The following is a 22,653-nucleotide window of genomic DNA, read 5'->3' as shown; positions in this document are numbered from 1 at the left end:
TGCATTGCATGCACCACTGGATTACAGTGACTGCAAACATGAGCTGCCATAATGATTAACAAGTACACCTACTATTCATCTTTACCTACCCTATCAAAGAAATACTGCCCACTCTGCCACAGCCAATGGCCCGTCCATAACAGCAGTTCTTGGAGTGTGTGCACAATGAAATTTCTTCAGGTGTGTAATGTGAAGCAAAAAAAAAATAAATAAATAAAAAAAATAAAATTAATAAATAAATAAAAAAAGTTCACCTGTGTTTGTGCCTGATGCCTCCTGCGAGTGGCCGGCCGGATGTGATGACTCTGGCACGGCAGGAATGGGTCAAACTGGTTCATTCCCATGCCTGGCACGTTGAGGGGCGTGACGTGCACGTGGGGCCGGTGGGTCACCCTCGTCTGGGTCACGTTGGTTGTGTTCGTGCCACTAATACAGGAAAAATTCTTTTAGAGCCACATCCACATTAACTTACGAGTGTAACAGAACAGTTGAATTCAAGGATTCTGTCTACGCGAGCCTGTGTGGTGGTGATGCCTGTGACATGCAGTATCCTCAGCCACTGTCTTCTGTCACACTCTACAATCATCCTCCATGTGGTGTATGACCCAGATAGGTAACAAAATAGCCTGGTGTTCATCACCACTCCAGTAAAGCATATCAGTAAAAACAGTATACAGGGTGTCCCTTGAAGAAAGTTACATTCATAGAAATGAAAGACCAGGCCATTCTTCACAAGTCACAAATATTCTATGGTCAAATACTTTTAACACAATGGTTTAGAAGTTACAGGACATTTAAATATGAATGTGATAAGTTGGTGATGGAGAGGAGGGAGGGAAGATGGTCAACAAAGGTGGGTGTTGCCATCTTGATGGTCTTACTTGACTACACATCAAGCTTTTCATAAATAAAGATTAAATGAAATCCAAGAATGCAATATAGCAATGTAGCAATTAAAAGCTAAAAAAATGAACTCCATATGACAACAGCAATCAGCTGGATGTTGCAAGACAGAACTGTGTAGCCACTTGCTATTGATTCCATTCATATTTAAATGTTCTGTAACTTCTAAATCATGGCATTAAAAGCATCTGGACATAGAATGTTTCCAACTTAGAATGACTTGTCTTTCATTTCTGTGGATATGTGACTTTCCTTATGAGACATCCTGTGGAATACATGCTGATCTAATACAATCTATATTGTGAGCTTTATCTATGCCTATCCCTGTAGTCTTCCTCCTTGTAGAAACATGCTCCAAAGGAGTGACCATGACAAGTAAGTCCCCAGCCCTACCCACAGTCCTTCCTTCACAGTTTTCTCTTCCCTTTCTGATCTTTCCAATCATTACATTCTTTGACAAGGCACTATTGAATACTGCAGGAAGCAAGGCCTGTGAGCACAAAAAGGGATGTCCACTCACTTGGAGGAAGCTCTGGAGACATTGTCATTAGAGATAATATAAGTTGAGATTACCGTGGAAAAACATCTGATAAAGTGTCTAAAATAAACCAAAATAATTCAACACACTTTTCCCTTCCCTTATAAATCATTCGCAACACATCACTTCATCATCACTATCTCTCTCTTACTTTCAGCCTGAATCTTTCTTGCTTCTATTTCACTGCCATAGACTTCAACAACAGTGGTGGCAGCAGCAGTGATACACTTTGTTTTCTCCTACCATAAAGCTCAGTTCCACCTCTTTGGTCTATGAACTTGTGATAAATGGCTCTCTGTTACAAGGGCCAATGTTAATACGCTGCATCATTTGCCTCCCCAGAATTTTCCAACTCAGTTTTAGTGACTGTCCCAGCAGCCCTGCCATCTCAGGACATGTGAACAAGGTTACACACTTACTGGTAGATGCTCTCAGTACTGACTGGCCATTTTTTTTTTTTTTTTTTTTTAGAAATGTAAAGGAAATTAACTATTTTACCATCATGGTCCCAATTTATTTGTATTATAACAGATTACTTGTACCAGTAAAATCCAGAAGACTTGTATGGAATACAAAATAAATTTCTTATACCTCCCAAAAGATGAGAGCACATAAATCAATCACTGTGAGAAAGCAATACTAGTAGTGTTACCATGTTCATATATTCATGAGGAGCAAAACTACTGGGAGTCCATGACACTGACTGTTTATTATGGAGTAAAATTTCACTATATACTGTGAAAATACCAATGTCCTGGAATACTCAGTCTGTCATAAAGGTGCATGCACAAATGATCAAACCACTGGCCTGGGTATGCAGAAATAATTAAGTATGATGGGAACAAACGTGAATCAGTGGATTTACAGCAATTACAATATCTTATCTTTATCATTAATATTATCAAGATGATCAAAAGAAAACATATTTCTTTCTATTCAGTATGATTGCAGTTGATAAAATATCTCCAAATCCATTAAGCATTCTATAAATAGTATCAGTGTTGTATTTCCTGCTTTGGGTCATCCACTCTGCCAAAAATAACAAGTCAGCCTATCACAAATAATGAACAAAACTCTGGGTCTTGCAGCAATTTCCTTCACCCTTTTCCTGCCGGATTATCTACAGAGTGAATGTCCAAAAAAGACGGAAAAATTTTTCAGTAAATCTATAGATTAGTGCTTGACTCCTGCAGCAAAACATAAAAAATACAACAATTCTTCCAGTACCCCAGATCCACTCCAGTGCACTGATTATAACCAGCTTTACAATAAAAATATGATAATGTATACATCTATTGAAAATGTTATCTTGCTCTTTCAATCAACATTCAACTCATTCAAAAATTCAGAACTCCATTGTCAGCACAACTAATATCTTGGATCAGTAAAACTTTCATTTAAACACAAACAGCAGATGTGAGTCTCCTCCCACTCTCATCCATCAAAATAACCAGATGTGCCTGCCACACTTGCCTCCTTACTGACACACTAGCCTCCATACTCCCAATGTTACACTCTGCCTCTACTTCTGCTTTCAGTGGAGTAAAATATTTTTATTTTTTTCTAAATATTCATATATTCACACCTTCAGACTTGCAAACACCCATGGAAAATTATCAAAAATATTTTTGTATCCAGTATATCTGGATTTCTCCAACCTTTACTTGGATGAGCCAAGAATATTCTAAAATGTTGATTTGATCCAGACCTGGTACTAAGTGTCTGAGTCTATGAGATATGATGTTTCAGAAACTTTTTCCTTTCTTCCTTTCCCTTTACCTACTCTAATAATGTATTCCCACTTTACCAGACCACCTACTGCAAACACCAGATCTACCATAGTCATGTGAGACACATTGTTATATAATAAGGGCCACATATCACTCAGCCAATACTGATTTTCTTTTCTTTTTTTCATTCCAAGCTGTCTTCTTATCTTACCTTTTGAGTTTTCTCAGGTTCATACAATCTAACACCATCACCCATCACTCCCATTCACATTACAACAGCCTACATTCATTGGGTATTCAAAACATTTTATTTGTGTCTTTTCCACAGCTCTTCTGTCTTGGTACTCTTCCATCCAAATCTTACACCTCAATTCCTTTGCTGTTTATATTTTTTCCAATTCTTTCATGTTCAGGTTTCTCATAAAATAGCCTTTTATCCTCCTCATACTTATCTAACAGTCATCTAAACTCTTCACCCACTCTTTTTTTACTTCCTGCAAACACTTGTTTCACCCTCCCTTTATATCAATTACATTTCCTTTCCTAGGCTTTCCATTCATTCTGACATCTCTGATTATTTTTTGTATGGATCTCATTTTCCCTGATGGCTTAATCTCCTCCATCCACCATACTTTTTTTCTTCTCCACTGTTACACCTAACAATATCTGACCAAGTCTTAAAAACTCCTTGGCATTTGCATATGCATTCATATTCTCCATTTTATATATCCTCTTACTCCTTCACTCTTTGACATTTTGACCCAAAACCTTTCACTTCCTCTTTAAATGTCTATATTAAATCCCAAGCTCCACTAGCAACTTTGTGAACCCAATGGGACATCTACTTTCTATTGGGTAAAGGATGTCCTTTTTCTGTTACCTTTGAGGCCCTCCATCTATGAGGTCCTGTTCCTGCTGACACAATTTTATATTCATAAAGCATTAGTTGATTTGGTAAACATGCATCTTGCTCTATGAATCTCCTATGTGCAACACTATCTAGAATTCATTCCATAACAACGAAAATCTTCAGACAGCAACCTTTTTGTTCAAGGAATGAATTTCCAAGAGTTTGTGTATATATATATATATATATATATATATATATATATATATATATATATATATATATATATATATATATATATATATATATATAAAGTGTGGCCCTTAATTGCATCAAGCATTTCAATGGTGTTTCATATAAAACTTGCATTTAAAAACTTTCTTTGCAGAATGTTGTATTCAAAGTCAGTATTTCAGTGTCAAAGCAACATGTCTGCATCCATGCTTACCAGGTGCCAGGTCTTGCAGACTGTGAGCTAGCATGAAAACCAGAAAGAATGGCATGGAAAGTGTTTAGAGGAGTGGTGTGGCACTGTACAAAGGACATGGTGAAAACTAATCAGCAAGAAACAATCCTCTACCACTATGTATCCTCATCAAGCAATAAATACTGTATTATTTCAGGTTATTTACAATTTTCTGTACATATTCTATTTCCATAATTTTTGAATGAATGACCAATCCACCACCAACGGTACTCTAAGGCTTAGTTAATTTCCTTTAGTTTTCATAAGTTTGTAATACTAGGCCAACAACACTGCTGGCAAGTCACTCCTGAAGACCCATGTCATGCTGACTCCTCTTCCCACACAGCCAAGCTCCCATAGAAAGATTAAGTGAACTAACCCTTTCTCTTCAATGAAACTTTAAAATAACATACATTCAATTACAATGAATCATCACTGTTTTTATCTGTGGCAGCATAGCTAGCACCTGCGTACCTATGGCTATGTAACTTTTAATGTCCTTTGTAGTATCAACAAAAAATTACATATCAATAATGCAGTCCTAAGACACGTATCTGTCATCAATGGCCAATGACATACATGTTTACAGACATGATATAATACATGGCACATAACATTATCATTCATGACACATGAATTCAAGCATACAAAGAATAATTCAATACCACTCTCTTATATACAGTCGTCATAAGAATCTTTCTTCACTCATGAACTTGACCAATCCTACTTAGTCATATAAACCTGGATCAATGTGATACATCTGATCATATTTCACATCATCTCCTTATCCTGCAAATGGGGTAGCTATCACATGGTGAGCAAGTGCACACACACATTCACACTCACAATTACACCCATAAACATTCCTTATGTCTCAGCCTCTTAACCTATATGAAGACAGAAGAACAATTTTTTCAAGTTATGCATCAATTTTTTTCAGGGAACTTCCTTTCTGCATTAATCTTTTCTCAAGAGCCACTGAGTGCTGGGCCTGGACTAAATTAATTAATTAAAATCACAAGGCCTGAGTCTTTACAACAGAACTACACTGGAAACAGATTTCCCAGTAACTAACAGCAATCCAAATTGAGTGATTTATGGGAGTAGTTTACGGGAATTTTTATTTTAAGCCTGCAGGACTCTTGTTAAAGCAAAAACAAAGAAAAAAAATAACAAACATAACTGTCAATGAGTTGTGACAGGAGACAATGAGGACATTCATGGCAGCCATGAAGCAAGTAAAAACAGTACAGAAAAAGTCACATTGTTAACTTGGTGCTGTTGTTTCTATCTTTTAAAACTTATAAGTTAACCATGTCTACAACAAACTAGGCAGCTTACAGTTTTGCATCATTGTATTTTCAAAGCTTTCATGTGTAATATTTAGGGAAGCACTAATTTCTATAATTTTTAATTACTGTCTTAAAGGTCAAGACACAGGAGCCCATAAGCAAAGAACCTGTTTCCACTGGTAGCCATTATTTTTTATTATCTATAAACTGATCTCATAATTTGCATGATACTCTTGTGTACATAGTAAATGATTAGAGAATATGAGAGAGAGAGAGAGAGAGAGAGAGAGAGAGAGAGAGAGAGAGAGAGAGAGAGAGAGAGAGAGAGAGAGAGAGAGAGAGAGAGAGAGAGAGAGAGAGAGAGATCAAAATCTGAATACCAGACTGGATCCAGTATGAAGGAATTACAATAAGATTTAAAAATGGACTGAGTCCATATTTTCACCGCCAAAAGCCCAGCACTACTGTCACCCACTTATGGAAAGCAATCAGGTGAATAATGATTGTGCATTCACCAACATTTACTGATCTTTTGATCTACATAATCAGCAAAGTCTAGTATACACAGAATTATATTTTAAGAGCACAGCTCAGACTTGTAGGCATAGCACATAAGTTCAAACAGTTTCAGAGGAAACTGTAACCCCTTATAGTAAATGTGGTGATGAGTGTTACTGATGTAGTAGCATTTCATCAACCAGATTGGGTTTTCATCTCTTCATTGCTGACTGAACACAGTAATTCTCAATCATTCAAACATAAATTCCTTTCATATCACTGGTGCACATTTCTACTTCAGCACTACTAAACTACTTTCCTTCCTTCTTTAATTCCATCATAAAAAGATTGAACAGCCAAGGTAACAACTTATATCAGTATCTAATATCCTTGTGTACTGTGAAATTTTCAATTGCTGCTCCTTGCAATATAATGCATGTAGTGACATTTCTATGAAATATTTCCAGTGAATTTATTAACTTTCCACCTATTCCAGATGCATCATAACACTTTCAAGACATGATCTATATTTATAATGCAACCCCCACTCCATCTCCTATTTTCTTTTCTTTAATGCAACTACTGGTATTCTACCATAAACTCCACGCCCCGCCCTTTTAAAATTACAATTATCTTTATTGTTATTTCTTTTTTATAATCAAACTAAGGACTTAGTGTACTTAACATACTTAACATTCCATGGGAGCTCAAACAGAGCCATGAGGGAAGACAAGTCAACAAACTAAACCTGGCACACCTTCCTGATTTACTTTTGATGTAAAGATTTTCTATACAATGTTCATCTTAAAAATGGGAGAAAAAATGGGAGAAAAAAAAAAATGTTCAGTACAAACTCAATAGTCTATTATCGGATATTATGGCATTAATCAAAAGGAAACCACTCCCAAATCCCCATGAAGCATCTTACAGTACCACAAAAACAATATGAACAACAATACAATTCAATCAGAACAACTTAAAGATGTTCTATCACTTCTTTCCCACCAAGTTGCTTTAGAAAGCAAACTTGTAAAAAAAAGTTCTTAAGTAAAGGTTGCATAAGAGAAATCTGACCTTAATCAAGGTGAAAAGGGTAAACTGAGTGCCTCCATCATCCATTATGTAAGATTACTAACATCAAAAGAAAAATCTTTACCCTTTACTATTGAAATGAGATGCAGCTCCTGAGGGCTCAAGATGCAGCAACATCTAACACAAGTTCCATCCCTTACTCAGTTTAAAGTATTTCTCTGATAACTACACAATAGGAGACAGATTTCCACTGAAAGTTGTTACTGCACTGCCCAAAAGTCTTTATAACAATGCAACACTAACCTGTTGCCAGCAGCCTGACTATTGCGTCCTGGGCCAGCACTGGGCACACCTGTGTTGGCTGTGGTGGCTGAGGTGGCAGAGGAGGAGACAGAGGCTGAAGAGGCAGCAGCAGAGGTTGTGGAAGCTGGGGCAGTGGTGGAAGGGGTAGCACCTCCAATGTGCATCCCCAGCTGGCTTGTGATGGAGGACACCAGGTTTTGTATCAGTTCAGGAGGTGGTGCTGATCCTCCTGTAGATGGCAGGGCAAGTGGTTAGAACATTCACACTCCAAGGATGACTGACATTACAATTCATAAAAAGACTTTATAGAGAATGAAATGAGAATGGGTGTGTGGCAAAACAATTAACTGAACACTATATTTCTTCAACCTAACAACAAATCTTGCTTGTCATGACATCCAGTCCCTTATTGTCAGATAAGAAATTTATGGCATAAAAAAAATTATCCTATCAATATGGATATGATTTTATGGTAATTTTCTAAAGTGTGAAGTAAAGCACAATACAAATACCTGTACTGCCTCCTTCAGCAGACACTGAGTCAATAGTGATGCCATGAGGCCCCACTTCCATCAGCACCAGGTCTCCACCATCCATGGGAAAGCCTTGCATGGAACCCAAGTTCAGGAGGGATGCCAAGTTGCGGGCTTGAGGGGCAGCAGCAGAGGCTGTGGTGGTGGATGTAGTGGATGGGGTGGAGGAAGCAGGTGTGGTAGTGGTGGTTGAGGGCACAGCAGTGGCTGGCCCAGACACCAGCAAGTAATTGGAAGAGGGATCTGCTGATGTGCTGGTTGACATGGAGGAAGTAGAAGTGGAGGAGGAGGAAGAGGAGGTAGATGAGGATGATACATTAGTGGTGGTGGTGGTGGTGGTCTGGGAAGAAGTGGTGGAAGAGGACTGGTTGGCAGAGGAGGAGGACTGGGAGGTGGTGGTAGTTGGTCGGCTGCTGCTGAAAACACTCATGCCTCCTCGTGACGGGTCCGAGCTGGTGGTCACATTGATCTGTGCCTGAGAGATGGTATGGTTTTAGTTACTCTAGAAATACAAAATAACAAGATATGTACACCTGTAAATGTATTTGCACATACACATACACACACACACAGGGAGGAAGGGCCTCCATTCCTACCAACAGCAAGGTCACAGCTCCTTGGTTCAGCATGCATCTTTTTGTAATGTGAATAGATGGCTAATGCAAAAAGTGAGACAACTCTTAATTACTACATGGTGTAATACCCATTTTCCTAGCTGAGAATAAGTACAGACAACCACCATAGGAGATGCAATCCCAGCCACAGGTAGTGCAAGCCAGCAGAACTCTATACCAGTCCTAAGTCCAGATGTATAGGGAGGGTTGGCATCAGAAAGGGGTGTCAGTCATTAAAACCTAGCCAAAACCATGATGAGCCAGAACCAAGAACAAGCACTGACAATAGTCAAGGCATTGCAATCTTGCTGTCTGGCAGTACAGGATTAGCAATCCTGCCCTTTCTTCCTTATACATGTGTGGTCCCTCATACATGGAATACTAATAATCCTGCCCACCTGTGGGTGCACGTGAAGTGTATGTGCACGTGTGCAATTTTGTTACAAGAGGCTAGAAATATTTTATGCTTTGTCACTGAAGATGGGCAATAAACAGTTATATAAAACTTCAGTAATCTAAATCATTATATCTGTAATTATAAAATGCAAAACCCATGGATTACTGCATCCCTTAACTCAACCCAACAGTTACCAACATCTATGATTCAACAAGTCTGCCTTGCCAAACTACTTCATCAATGTACTAAGAAAGCAACTAAAAGTGACAGCCACCTCCGGGACCTACCTGGACAAGTGCTGGCTGCTGGATGATAATTGGCCGGGCACGCAGCTGACGGGGTGGTGCACGCCGCAGGTCCACCATGATGTCACTGATAGCATGCATGGCATGGGACACAAAGTGAAGCACCTCAGACACACGCCACAGCAGCCACTGTTGCTGTTGCAGAGAATCAGCCTCCTGAAAACAATAAATAAATAAATAAATAAATAAATAAATAAATAAATAATAATAATAATAATAATAATAATAATAATAATAATAATAATAATGTATTAAAAATAATCACATTTACAAACATGTGATACCAAAAATCTGACCTGTGGAGAAAATTAATACATAAAATCAATTCCTGAAAGTAATTTTAATAAATGGAAAGATTGGAGGTGTCTTTTCTCCCTTTCTTTCTGTACATTAACCTCTAAAGGATAGGCATCCTTGTAGAGCATGTGCCAAGCAGTTAAGTTTTACCAATGAGGGTTTTTATCATGAATGCTTTGTGAGGCAATTTCAGACAAAAATGCAATAGTTCATAGTATTTTCACTACCAGCAGGACTTAACACAGGACACTTTACCCAACATTGTCATATAGCACATCCAGCAATTTTCACTGCAAATCCCAATAGAAAAGCTAGTTTACCCTTAATACAGTCTAACAGAACCATCCTCTTTCCTGTACTTTACCCAGTTAGCATGCATATAGAAACAAAAAACAAACTAATGTTACCTGCACCTTCCATGTTACTTTCATCTATGAAAATGTACTAACATTACAAAGTATATGAAGGAGAATGGATTGAAAATACTGCCTCTTCACTATACCCACTTGGCAGCAACTCTTATGATAATTTCACATCATGTCTCTGATAAATTTCAATGATTATGATATTTCAACTGTATGAATTCTCCATCCTTATAAATGACATAGTTAAGACCTCTCTAGCTGCAACAATAAATTTATCATAATGTGATACAGTCATACTTACCCCATCACTAAAAACAGGATCATTAGCCATTGCCTGGTAGTAGCGTGCCAAGTACGGCTCCAACCGGCGTTGAATCTGTGTGTACTGATCCAGCACCTCCACCATGACAGCACAGCGAGGGTGCTCCAGCCTCACCATGCCAGCACCTCCCTCACTGCTGCTCCCACCAGTTCCTTCTGAAACATCCAATATGACACCTACAGTAAACCGAGATATATTCTTTCTATGAAATCTTATAAAGCAAAAATAAGCATACAAGCACTCTACCACATTTTGGAATTGTAAATATCAAAAATATATAATTATAGTGTACAAATGTATAATGTATAAACAAAAGGAAACTAGTTATCTTTAAGCTTTCTGTAAAATCATTGAAAAAAAATTTTTGACTAATCATAGGAGAAATTGAATCTCACTTGTAATAAAACTGTTCTGATGAATTCAACACTGTATACATCAGTCACATACTGGAGTTTCTGGGCATTCCTGTAGTTTCATTTTTATGCCAATTTGCAAAACAGTCTCTCAGCATGTTACTTTTCACCTCAACAAAGCAGCCAAATTCATGTACAAGGATGCTTAGAGAGGATGTCCTTACATGGATTTTAAATAATTTAGTAAATATTTGGTGTGTGTGTGTGTGTGTGTGTGTGTGTGTGTGTGTGTGTGTGTGTGTGTGTGATTCACCTACTGTCGTCTGCTGGTCACCCAGCCATCCATTCCCCTACAAAAACAGCTCAAGAGCTCATAGTGACTGATCTTTGGGTAGGACTAAGACCACTGTCACACCACACAGTGGGCCAGCGAGGTCACAACCCCTCGGGTTACGTCCTGTACCTACTTGCTGCTAAGTGAACAGGGGCTACACATTAAGAGGCTCACCTATTCGTGTGTGTGTGTGTGTGTGTGTGTGTGTGTGTGTGTGTGTGTGTGTGTGTGTGTGTGTGTGTGTGTGTGTGTGTGTGTGTGTGTGTGTGTGTGTGTGGCTTGCTTTAATTCTATGTGCAAGGATGTCAACTTGGTATATAAACCAACATATTTCTCACCTGAGGGACCTGAGGCTGTAGCACTGCTGCTGCTTGGGCTAGCCCTGTCCTGACTGCCTGAGCTCCTCCTGCTTCTGCTGCTCTCACTGGTGGTCGCCTCAGCAGGTGCAGGAGCACGTACTGTGCTGGAACTCCTTGAAGTGTTGCTGGTGTTAGAGGGAGAAGAAGTGGTGGTGCTGGTAGTGGCTGTGGTGCTGCTGCTGCTAGATTCTGAATTTGATGACCAGGGATCTACAGAAAACAAGATCAAGTGTTAGTGATCTTTTTGGTAATAAAATAAACTTATTCATATTTCATTAATTCATTGACTTTTATCAATAAAACTTAAGCTACTAAATCAATTCCATATGTGACTTCCCATCAGTTATTGTTCTGAAATTTTTGAGTCTGTAATAAGGGCATCTTCCCACTACCTTCACATTCCCTCTAACAACAAGACATAGACTACATACAAGAAAACACAACATACTGATAAATACAGATTGCCTTAAGAGGGAAATACACAGCCACTCACACCATTCATCTTCATACAGCCACACATGCCTGCCTGGTGTCGCTGGGTCCCACACAGCCATGGTCTCCCTACAGTACCATGGTTCTAGCTCTAATCAACAGAAATGCCAGCACAAATCTCTTCCTCCAGCATTACAGGAGAACGAGTAGATATTTACATTAGATCAAAACTAATAATTATATTTATGGCATCTTACAAAAAACCCACAATCACAAGTAACACAAGAAGCACGTTCCATGTTTCCATGAGTCAGGCTTTCAACGGATGTTTTTTGATTAAGCAGCAAAGTTATGTGCAAACTTCCTGTCCTTTCCATTCAAGATTTCTAATGAAATATGACAAGTTCACATTGTCTGCACATGGCTCATGATTCAAACTCTGGACCTCTTAGCTGTGAGCCAAGCACAACAATATAAATAGAGAAATAAATGAATTAATGAATAAACACAATAAATAAATAAATAATTAAACTTAAAGAATAAATATAGAGAATAGAAATTTAATCTGACACACTAGGGTAAATAAATAATAAAAAAAATAAAGAAATAAGACAAATAATTATACACACACATTCACAGATACCATGAAAGCATGCTTTTGAAAAGAAATCCTTTAGTTACAAAAGCAAACGTGTGCATCAGCATATATTGTTCATGTCTGTTGGGGATGTAAACAAACTGTCCAATTGTGGATGCAAAATGACTGTACTTCAACACAGAAATAGTGTTTCCATCAAAATGTGTCCTGGAAATCAAAAGCACAAGTAACCAAAAAAACCTTGGGACACCATTTTTGGGAACTTTACATCTTGATGAAATGTTTCCCATGACATGACATATCTGTTGCTTTGCCTGAAGGTAATACTCATGCCTTACTGGTAATTCTTATAGTAAGTGTGCTGCGCACACTACCCTGAGGAACTGCACCGGTGCTCCTGCTAATGCCACTGCTGGTAGTGGTGGTGGTGGCTGCTGTGGGGGCACTCGTGGCAGAGGCAGTGGCTGGGGGTGTACCGCTCACGGCTGTAGACGGCTGGGTGGTTGTGGTTGTGGTAGTGGTGGGGACAGATGGAGCAGAACCACCTCCTCGAGCAAGAGAAGAGAGGGCTGAGGCAACAGCAGCAGAGGCTGCCTGTGCAAGGCCACCAGCCAGACTGCCGTTGATTGCACCCATCATGGGGGGAGGTGGGGGTGCAGGAATCAGTGTTGCTGGGTCCATGCTGAAGGAAAATAATTACCTTGAATCTCTGCTTTACCTTTACCATGAATCATTATTTGAAGACTGAAAGAAAAGCCAGTAAATTCTGAGGAAGTTACGAACTTGTTTAGGGCATCCATCTCGGAGTAGAGTGCTTCCATTTCTTCAGTGGGAGGTGTGATGGCAGAGGTTGAGGGAGTGGCCTCCTCTGCACCAGTGCTGCTGCTTGGCTGGCTCTCTTCATTTGATTCTGTTTCCATTGCACCTGCTTCTGCTGCTGCTGCTTCTGCACCCTGCAAGCAATATAATTTCAGAAATTAATCACTTTACCTAAAAAAGGAGTATTATAATCTTTTCTTTTTCAACTAACCAGTCCCCACATTGGAAATGCATTCAAGAAAAGCAAAACTTATTTAAAGAAAAAAAAAAAAAATAAGTATAACTAGTGATTAAATATGTGTTGCAGAGGATATACAATGTTACCAATAAGCAAAGATAATTACAAGAATTTTACTGGAAATGGAACTTTATGCATAATCCACTAATCTAAATCAAGACATACCTTTGTATGAGACTGTTGTATGTCAGACTAACCTTTTAAAATACATGCATGTTCGTACTTTCCTTTATTTTTTTTCAAATAACGATGATGAAGAGGAATGCATGAAGACTTTTGACATAAACTCTCGATTTCAACAAGCCACTAATACACTGAAGAAAAGTAGTCCTTATCCTTTTAGAAGTAGTACATATACATATATATATATATATATATATATATATATATATATATATATATATATATATATATATATATATATATATATATATATATATATATATATATATATATATATATATATATATATATATATATATATATATATATATATATATATATACATACATATATACACACACACACACACACACACACACACACACACACACACACACACATATGTACAACTTCAAAAGAATAAGAACTACTTTTCTCGTCTTCCTTTTCACAAATATGTTCTTGTCTCCCTTTTCACAAATCTGTTAGAAGCAAAAAATTTTGCTCATAGTCTTTGACTAATGAATGAAGATTTTTCCAATCAGCTTTACTTTTAGGATTCATACCTTATTAAAAAAAAAAAAAAAAAAAAAAAAAAACTACAAATATCCAAAGCCTTTGCTTCAATTTGCAGTAATATCTGAATATCCTTCAGTCATCATCATAAGATCATGATGAAAGGTATCACCCATTCATGGTTATATTTCAAGTTAAAATTCCCAGACTAATCAATAAATACAAAGTTATGTAATCAAACTCAGTAAGTGATGCATATGCTTCATATTGAGAAAATCTGACATATCCAATGAATCAGTGGAGAGTTTGGCAAACCAGTGAGTGTCACCAGGCGGCAACACCAGACATGTCCCTTTCTCATACACAGGAATAATATCAAATATGCCTACACTGTCATTCTATATACATGTTACAGTCAAAACCCGGAATCAGTCAAAACTAGTTTTAAATAGGTATTTTCAATGTGTTGGTGAACAACTAGTATTACCTAGGCAAAACTAGTTATACCTTAATGTGTTTGATATAACTAGAAATATCAAAGTTTAACTAGTTAAATCTAGTTTTATCTGATCGTGTAAGTTAAAACTAGATTCAACAATGGTACTGAATGTCAAAAGTAGGTGAGGGATATGACCACTCGTTTGAGTACCATTGCTCGTTTGAGTACCATCTTTGGGGAACTCAAACATAACATCCCCATCTAACCTAACCTAACCTAACTAGGTTAGACTAAAAGTGAAACTGGTGTAGTGCCGGGGAAAACATTTATATGTATAAGTAGCATTAGGTTAGGTTAGGTTAGATGGGGATGTTATGTTTGAGTTCCCCAAAAATGGTACTGAAGTGTTCCTTCCTTCAAAAATGGTTCCTGAAGTGTTGGATGTCTATGAAAAGACATGGCAAAGTGCAGGGTGGCATCATTAGTGTAGGCATGGATAAGACATGAAGTTTGGTTTAGAAGATCATTGATGAATAATAGGAAGAGAGTGGATGACGTGACAGAATCCTGAAGAACACCACTGTTAATAGATATAGGAGAACAGTGACCATCTACCACAGCAGCAATAGAACAGTCAGAAAGGAAACTTGAGATGAAGTTACAGAGAGAAGGATAGAGGCCATAGGAGGGTAGTTTGGAAATTAAAGCTTTGTGCCAGACTCTATCAAAAGCTTTTGATATCTCTAAGGCAACAGCAAAAGTTTCACCAATCTCTAAAAGAAGATGACCAAGACTCAGTAAGGAAAGCCAGAAGATCACCAGTAGAGCGGCCTTGACGGAACCCATACTGGCGATCAGATAGAAGGTTGTGAAGTGATAGATACTTAAGAATCTTCCTGTTGAGGATAAATTAAAAACTTTAGATATGTAGGAAATTAAAGCAATAGGACAGCAGTCTGAGGGATTAGAATGGTCACCCTTTTTAGGAAAAGGGTGAATGTAAGCAAACTTCCAGCAAGAAGGAAAGATAGATGTTGACAGAGCTGAAAGAATTTGACTAGGCAAGGTGCAAGCACTGAGGTGCAGTTTCACAGAACAATAGGAGGGACCCCATCAGATCCATAAGCCTTTTAAGGATTTAGGCCTGCAAAGGCATAGAAAACATCATTGTGAAGGATTTTAATAGGTAGCATGAAGTAGTCAGAGTGGAGGAGAGGGAGGAATAACCCCAGAATTGTCCAAGGTTGAGTTTTTAGCAAAGGTCTGAGCAGCGTTCAGCTTTAGAGATAGATGTGATAGCAGTGGCGCCATCTGCTTGAAATGAAGCAGGGAAAGAAGAAGCAAAGTTATTGGAGAAATTTTTGGGTAGATGCCAGAAGTCAAAAGGGGAGTTGCATCTTGAAAGATTTGGACACTTTCTATTAATGAAGGAGTTTTTGGCTAGTTGGAGAACAGACTTGGCATGGTTCTGGGCAGAAATACAAAGAGCATGAGATTCTGGTGATGGAAAGCTCAAGTACCTTTTGTGGGTCACCTTTCATGTATAGCATGGGAATAGGGTGTATTAAACCAAGGTTTAGGTCGAGAGAAAGAATGAGGAATGTACACCTCCATGCCAGACACTAGAATAAGAGTGAGGAACGTACGCCTCCATGCCATCACATCTGTTATGCACTCAACACACAGATATGGGTCTCTGACATAGAAGCAGTAGTCATTCCAAGGAAAATCAGCAAAATATCTCCTCAGGTCCCCCCAACTGGCAGAGGCAAAATGCCAGGGGCACCTCCACTTAGGAGGATCCTGAGGAGGGACTGGAGTGATAGGACAAGATACAGATATGAGATTGTGATTGGAGAAGCCCAACAGAGAAGAGAGGGTAACAGCATAAGCAGAAAGATTAGAGGTTAGGAAAAGGCCAAGAATGTTGGGCGTATCTCCAAGACAGTCAGGAATATGAGTAGGGTGTTGCACCAATTGCTCTAGGTCGTGGAGGATAGCAAAGTTGAAGGCTAGTTCACGAGGATGGTCAGTGAAGTGAGAAGAAAGCCAAAGCTGGTGGTGAACACTGAAGTCTCCAAAAATGGAGATCTCTGAAAAAGGGAAGAGAGTCGGAATGTGCTCCACTTTGGAAGTTAAGTGCTCCATGAACCTGCGACTTCCTGTATTCCTCTCCCATTATGCCAGAGAGATGTTTGTTTTGGTGTTTGATTACTTTGCCTATCACTTGCTTTGTGAAAGAGATGCTAAAATCCCCACGGAAATAACCATATCAACATATCACTATGCTACTGAGTATGTTAATGTCACACTATTTAGTAGTCTTGTTTTTTATTTTTTCATTGTTCAAAATTAACTGATTTTAAACTTGTAAAATGCTGCATTTAGAATATTGACAACAATATTATTAAATAATCACAAAAAAATATCTCTTTTAACCAACTTCTCTCAAATTATCCATACAAGATATTTAAAAGTCAAAGCAGAATTTTGGAAGTATCATATCAATCAGTGTTCTATGCATCTGTATGCACATGGAATTTACAATAACAACATTTTAGCTCATGTCACTAGGAATGACATCTGGTGGATTAGTTCCAAAAACTCCCCCATTCAATCTGAAAGCCTAACTTGGGAACTATTTCCTTAGCAAATTTGCAGGTGACACAAAGATAGGTAGGTTAATTAGGTCAGAATCAGATGCCATCACCTTGCAGGCAGATTTAGATATGATGAAAGAATGAACAGACGGATGGCAATTGCAGTTTAATATCAATAAATGCAAAGTACTTAGCATAGGTAGAGGAAACCCACACAGTAGGTACACATTAAACAACGAAACTCTGGTAGGTATAGGGTATGAGAAAGATTTAGGAGTTATAGTTAGCTCTGAACTCCATCTAGGAAAACAATGCATAGAGGCCAGAAATAGGACAAATAGGATATTAGGATTCATTTTTAGGAGTGTTAAAAGTAGAAGGCCCGAAGTAATATTAAAGTTATACTTGGCACTGGTCAGACCTAGACTGTGCTGTGCAGTTCTGGTCCCTACATTACAGGAAAGATATAGGTCTATTAGAATCAGTACAGAGGAGAATGACTAAAAGGATACAGGGGATGAGGAATATTCCTTACAAGACAAGATTGAAGCTGTTAAATTTACATTCTTTAGAGAGATGAAGGTTAAGAAGGGACCTGATAGAAGTCTTTAAGTGGTATAAGGGGTATAACAAAGAGGATGTAAGCAAAATTCTTAGGATCAGTAACCATGATAGAACATGAAATAACAGGTTCGAGCTTGAAAAATTTAGGCTTAGGAAAGAGATAGGAAGAAACTGGTTCTCAAATTGAGTGGTAGATGAGTGGAATGGACTCTGTGATCGTATTGTTAGTGCCAGGACATTAGGGAGCTTTAAGAGATTAGACGGGTTTATGGATGGGGATGATAGGTGGAAATAGGTAGGTATATTTCATACAGGGACTGCCACGTGTAAGCCTGGTTGCTTCTTGCAGCTTCCCTTATTTCCTAAGTTCTTATGTTCTAGTACAAGATACCTAAAGATAAAAAAATTAAATGAAAATGAAAAATAAATAAAAAACGAGATATTAGGTGAAGGCATCATCATGGTCTCCCTTACCTGACTTGTGCCCGCTGCCTTATCATTTTCTGGTGAACTTGCTGAGGGCTGTACCTGCAGCCGTCTGTCCAGGCGGTCCAGCACAGCAGCAGCACGGTCCAGCATGGTGCGTGCCTGATGGAGCCGCACTCCGGATGAACTTGGTCCCTGGGTAGGCAGGGCTGTGGATGGGAGAAGGATTGTGACTAGACTGTGTGTGTGTGTGTGTGTGTGTGTGTGTGTGTGTGTGTGTGTGTGGTAGTAATGGTAAAGGTGGTGAGGAGGTGCAGTCAGAGAGAGGATTGCTGGACAGCTAATAGTGGTGATGAGAGGATGGCTAGACCTGTTCTTGTTGCTGTTGGTAGTGATGGTGGCAATGAAATGGTCAGATCATGGCAAGTGGCGGTAGTAATGGCACCAACAGTAGTAGCCTAACTTTCAAATGCAATATATTTGTTATAACTTGTATGAAGGGAGACTGCCCTCCACTAAGCCTTCACAAAGGCATCATGAATAGTATTCCCTTTCCCGTTTGATGAAGTCTTTAAAGAACTTATTCTATTTCATTAACTTTCAGATCATCTTTCTGCCTTCAGATGGTGATATGCTAAGGGTGGAAAACTAAAGTACTAATGTCACATAAGGAATAGCATCTAGTTAACTAAAGTCTTATACAGTGCCAAATGCCATAAAAGTTATCAAACAGATATCAAGATTAAACCTATTCTACATGCACTTCACAACCAATATTATTTTAGTTAATATCAGGATCTTAGATACCATTCAACTCTATCAGGTTAAGATTAAGTTTATGCATCACAAAGCAAGTCATATTGTTTTAATGGCAGATATGTACTCCAGTGAAATAGTTAAGGTGAGGTGCACTGACCTACAGTGAAACATATGAGGTGAGATGTTGGTGATCATATAAATAAAGACTTCAAACTTAACACTCAAAAACTGTATGACAGTCCCATTTTCAACACTCATTAAATCTGTTAGACAATCACAAACAAAAAAACATTACCTCTTTAAGTTGACAAATTTCAAGGCATGCCCTCATGGTTGAAAAGTCTAATCCTTGTAGCTGCAACAATCTTGAGATGCAAGACAAGACCCAAAAAGCCCTTCCCCTCAGCACATACTGAAGAGTTGAATTCAAAGTCAAACTCTGGTGCTGTGATGGTAATTCAGCGTTTTAATACCCTGTGAATTTGCAATTTAATGCAGGTGGCCTGCTGCTTTTGGTACAGTTCTGTAGTGAACATTTTGTCAAGAAGTAAGTCAGCCACTTCAAGCTCGCTTTGTGCAGTCACATGAGACAGTGTGAGCAGTCCATGGAAAAAGTGAGGCAAGTTAACTTCATGATTCACTCTTTATGAAATCTGACATTGAGATGACACTTCCATAAATCATGTGATTTGTGGATTTAAATCAATAGGAACAAGAATCACTGGTCATGTATTCTCAATATATTATGCATATGTAATATTATGCAAAGCACAAAGATGTGGTACAAGTTCCTTTTCTTCCTTTTGTGTTCTTTAAGTGGAGTAATAGTCGTCTTCATGAAAATCCTTCATGACTGCACTTAGGGATGAGTTAATATGTTGCAGACCAACCTTAACACAAGCCAGAGTTTAACTTCAGGCTTACCTACAGGTTCACTGTCTTCTGGAACAACAAATGACCCAAGAAGGACCTGAGCACCTTCTGGCTGCTGCTGCCGGCGATGGTGGTGGTGGTGGTGATGGTGGTGGTGATGGTGGTGGTAACCACTCCCTGGAGACCCTGTGGCAGACGAGCTGGCTCCTCCACTGCCATTCCTGCTGTTGGCTTGGGGTGGTGCCCGCATCACCAGGTGGACTACCTTTTCATGTACATCTGATAAAAAAAATAAAATAAATAAATATATAAATGTAATAAAACAAATGGATAATTTTCAAAACATGCAATATCACAAATCATCAATTTGTTTTATAAGCAAAATTCATTATGTGAATTTATACAATGCTCATGCCCCAACTCACTGTATTCTGCTAATTTCTTATCATCCTGTAAAACTCTGCCACAGTATATGAGCCTCTGTTTGTCTGCTGGAATGTCTACAGATGATGCTATTCTTTCCTTGAACTGCTTTACAGTGATCTGGAAAAAACAATAAAGAAATTAAAATATAAGGAAAACATGTAAAGGTATTTCTAATCACAAATACAAAGGAAAGGAAAGGATAAAATAAAATTATACAAACTACTGACAAGAAAGAAACTTTGCTGCACTTACGTCATCTGGGACAGAGTAACGCCGATTCTGTGAATCAAGCGTCTTGATGGTAACATCAATCATCTTGCCTGAGGTTGACTCCTGAAGGAAGAGTATTAAAAAAAATTATGAAGTGAAAACAAACACAATATACATTTTTAGTAACAAAATTAATATTACTAAATCATTTAATATTAATTTAAGAGTAAGTGTAATACTTCAAAGGGTAAATATCTGAATATAACAGAACCCATTTACACCTTCCTATACACTGAGATCCTTTCATCAGTACAAACACACATGTTAACAAAGGAGTATGTATCAACAAATACAAATATACTGTAAATAAAGAAGAGGAGAAATGTTTAATTAATGTTATGAATAAATACATCATTATGATAATAGTAGGAGGGAAAGTAAAGAATCTCTATTGGAAAATTTTATGTTTCAAAACCCAAGGCACTGGTGTAATAAAGGCTGGACAGTGAAGTGTATCACTGCTGTATGCTTTCTGGTGTAGTTTTGCATTATCAAACAATCAAAGAATGAGCACAACTCCCAAAGACAAATATAGCATCATAAAGGATACTTCACTACTTACTGAGTTTATCAAAACTTCATTTTGGTAATCAATATTCCATGATTTCCTACATGTATATGCCTTTAATCTCACAATAACACAATAAATTATATCCACATATTACTTTTCTGGTTTAATTTCATCTGCAGGTCACAGTTAAGAAGCAGCACATGGGAGAGAGATGGTTACTGGAGGTGGTGGATTTAGTTTAGAAATACCCATGTGCTATATTTATTTGCAAATGAGGCTCACTCTCATATCTTAGAGGATTCCTGACCTTAGTTTAACATTATTACAAATCCTCTACCTGCTATGTAGTCCTAACAGCAATCTACCACTGGAAGTACCTATGGAGGATAAGATATAGCACATTAGTAAAAGCACCATCACACTAACATGTCAATTTTTTTAACAACTTTCTGAAAATGGACAGTTTCATGAGTGTGCCCAGTCATACACATACAGCATATGCAATTCTTTCACTGTAATCAAGTGTGGCTTTGACACAGGCAAAGTCATCTCTCTGTCATTGATTTTGTGTCCTGAGCCACACTAGCTTTAAACCATGCAAGGATGCATTCACAGTTGGCCTTTCACAAAGTAGAAACCTTTCTTGAGGTAATACATGTCATCATTGTGATCACAGAGACAACAGTGGCTTTGTGTGCTCTTGGTCAAGTCCCAAAAGGATCCAGCACCACAACAGTGCAATAACGAGAAGTGACAAAGGCAAGAAAAAAAGACCAGTTAATGTGGGTTAAGAGAGAGGTAGCATATTAGTGATAGAGCAAAAACTGACGTCCATATGGTTAGGTCCAAATAAAGTGAAAGAAGTCTTGTGGAATGGAAGTGCTTAAGTCCTTGAAAACTTGTGGGACAGTAAACGTATTCAACACCAGCAGACAAAGTGAAGCTATACCATAGGATAAACTCCTTAATAGTGGAGCCTGAGGAGTTCATATTTCCCCCCAAGGAAGAGAGAGAGAAAGAACTAAAGCAGCAACCCATTCATATAAGGTGACCTGTGAGATGTTACATAATGTTAAAGAGCTACCATAGAGTGGCAGTGAAGGATCTCTGGTACACACACAAGTGTGTGTACCAGACTCCAGTATTCCCTTTGTTATAGCTGAGTTGAGAAGCTGAGGACACTGGACCTGCCTCAGAGGATTGGTAGAACCTGAGGAAATCCTTGGCTCTGCAGGACTACTAGAAGTCAACATGGGAGATAGCCCCAATTGCAGGGAATAATCATGCAACCCAGGACAGGGGACTGGATAGGAAGTTCATGCCCCTATTGCCCAGGGCCAGGACTAGTGAGGAAAGGAACCTAAGCTGCCAAGAGGATTAAGTCCTGAAATGACCAAGCAGCACAACAGTGCAGTAATGAGAAGTGAGAGAAGGACAAGGAAAACCCCTGCAGGTTGTCACACCCAAATGGAGGAAACAAACTTAAGGAGAAATCTGGGGGAAGAGAGGAGTGAATGGACAGCAACCTGAAA

At 38.4% G+C, this 22,653-nt stretch overlaps 1 protein-coding gene across 8 annotated transcripts in view; it reads right to left on the bottom strand.

The window, feature by feature from the left end:
• The window catches only part of LOC135100563 (large proline-rich protein BAG6-like), a 31,465-nt gene that overhangs the window by 6,332 nt on the left and 2,480 nt on the right, over positions 1 to 22,653 (bottom strand). For 4 of the 8 annotated variants that reach the window (XM_064003563.1, XM_064003570.1, XM_064003562.1 and 1 more), the window contains exons 2-13: positions 20,593 to 20,673; positions 20,340 to 20,457; positions 19,966 to 20,193; positions 18,331 to 18,491; positions 13,302 to 13,471; positions 12,857 to 13,200; positions 11,468 to 11,698; positions 10,422 to 10,597; positions 9,441 to 9,614; positions 8,122 to 8,617; positions 7,610 to 7,838; positions 255 to 426 (exon numbers count right to left, since the gene is read on the bottom strand). In XM_064003563.1, the coding sequence (XP_063859633.1) occupies positions 255 to 426; positions 7,610 to 7,838; positions 8,122 to 8,617; positions 9,441 to 9,614; positions 10,422 to 10,597; positions 11,468 to 11,698; positions 12,857 to 13,200; positions 13,302 to 13,471; positions 18,331 to 18,491; positions 19,966 to 20,193; positions 20,340 to 20,457; positions 20,593 to 20,655 (2,562 nt within the window). In that variant the 5' untranslated portion in view covers positions 20,656 to 20,673. The remainder of the gene's footprint in view (positions 1 to 254; positions 427 to 7,609; positions 7,839 to 8,121; positions 8,618 to 9,440; positions 9,615 to 10,421; positions 10,598 to 11,467; positions 11,699 to 12,856; positions 13,201 to 13,301; positions 13,472 to 18,330; positions 18,492 to 19,965; positions 20,194 to 20,339; positions 20,458 to 20,592; positions 20,674 to 22,653) is intronic. The other 4 variants (XM_064003569.1, XM_064003567.1, XM_064003564.1 and 1 more) reach the window with 3 other exon arrangements.

The sequence above is a fragment of the Scylla paramamosain genome, chromosome 5 (assembly GCF_035594125.1).
Source record: "Scylla paramamosain isolate STU-SP2022 chromosome 5, ASM3559412v1, whole genome shotgun sequence".
In the NCBI taxonomy this organism is placed as follows: Eukaryota; Metazoa; Arthropoda; class Malacostraca; order Decapoda; family Portunidae; genus Scylla; species Scylla paramamosain.
This window is presented reverse-complemented; position numbering and strand designations above follow the sequence as displayed.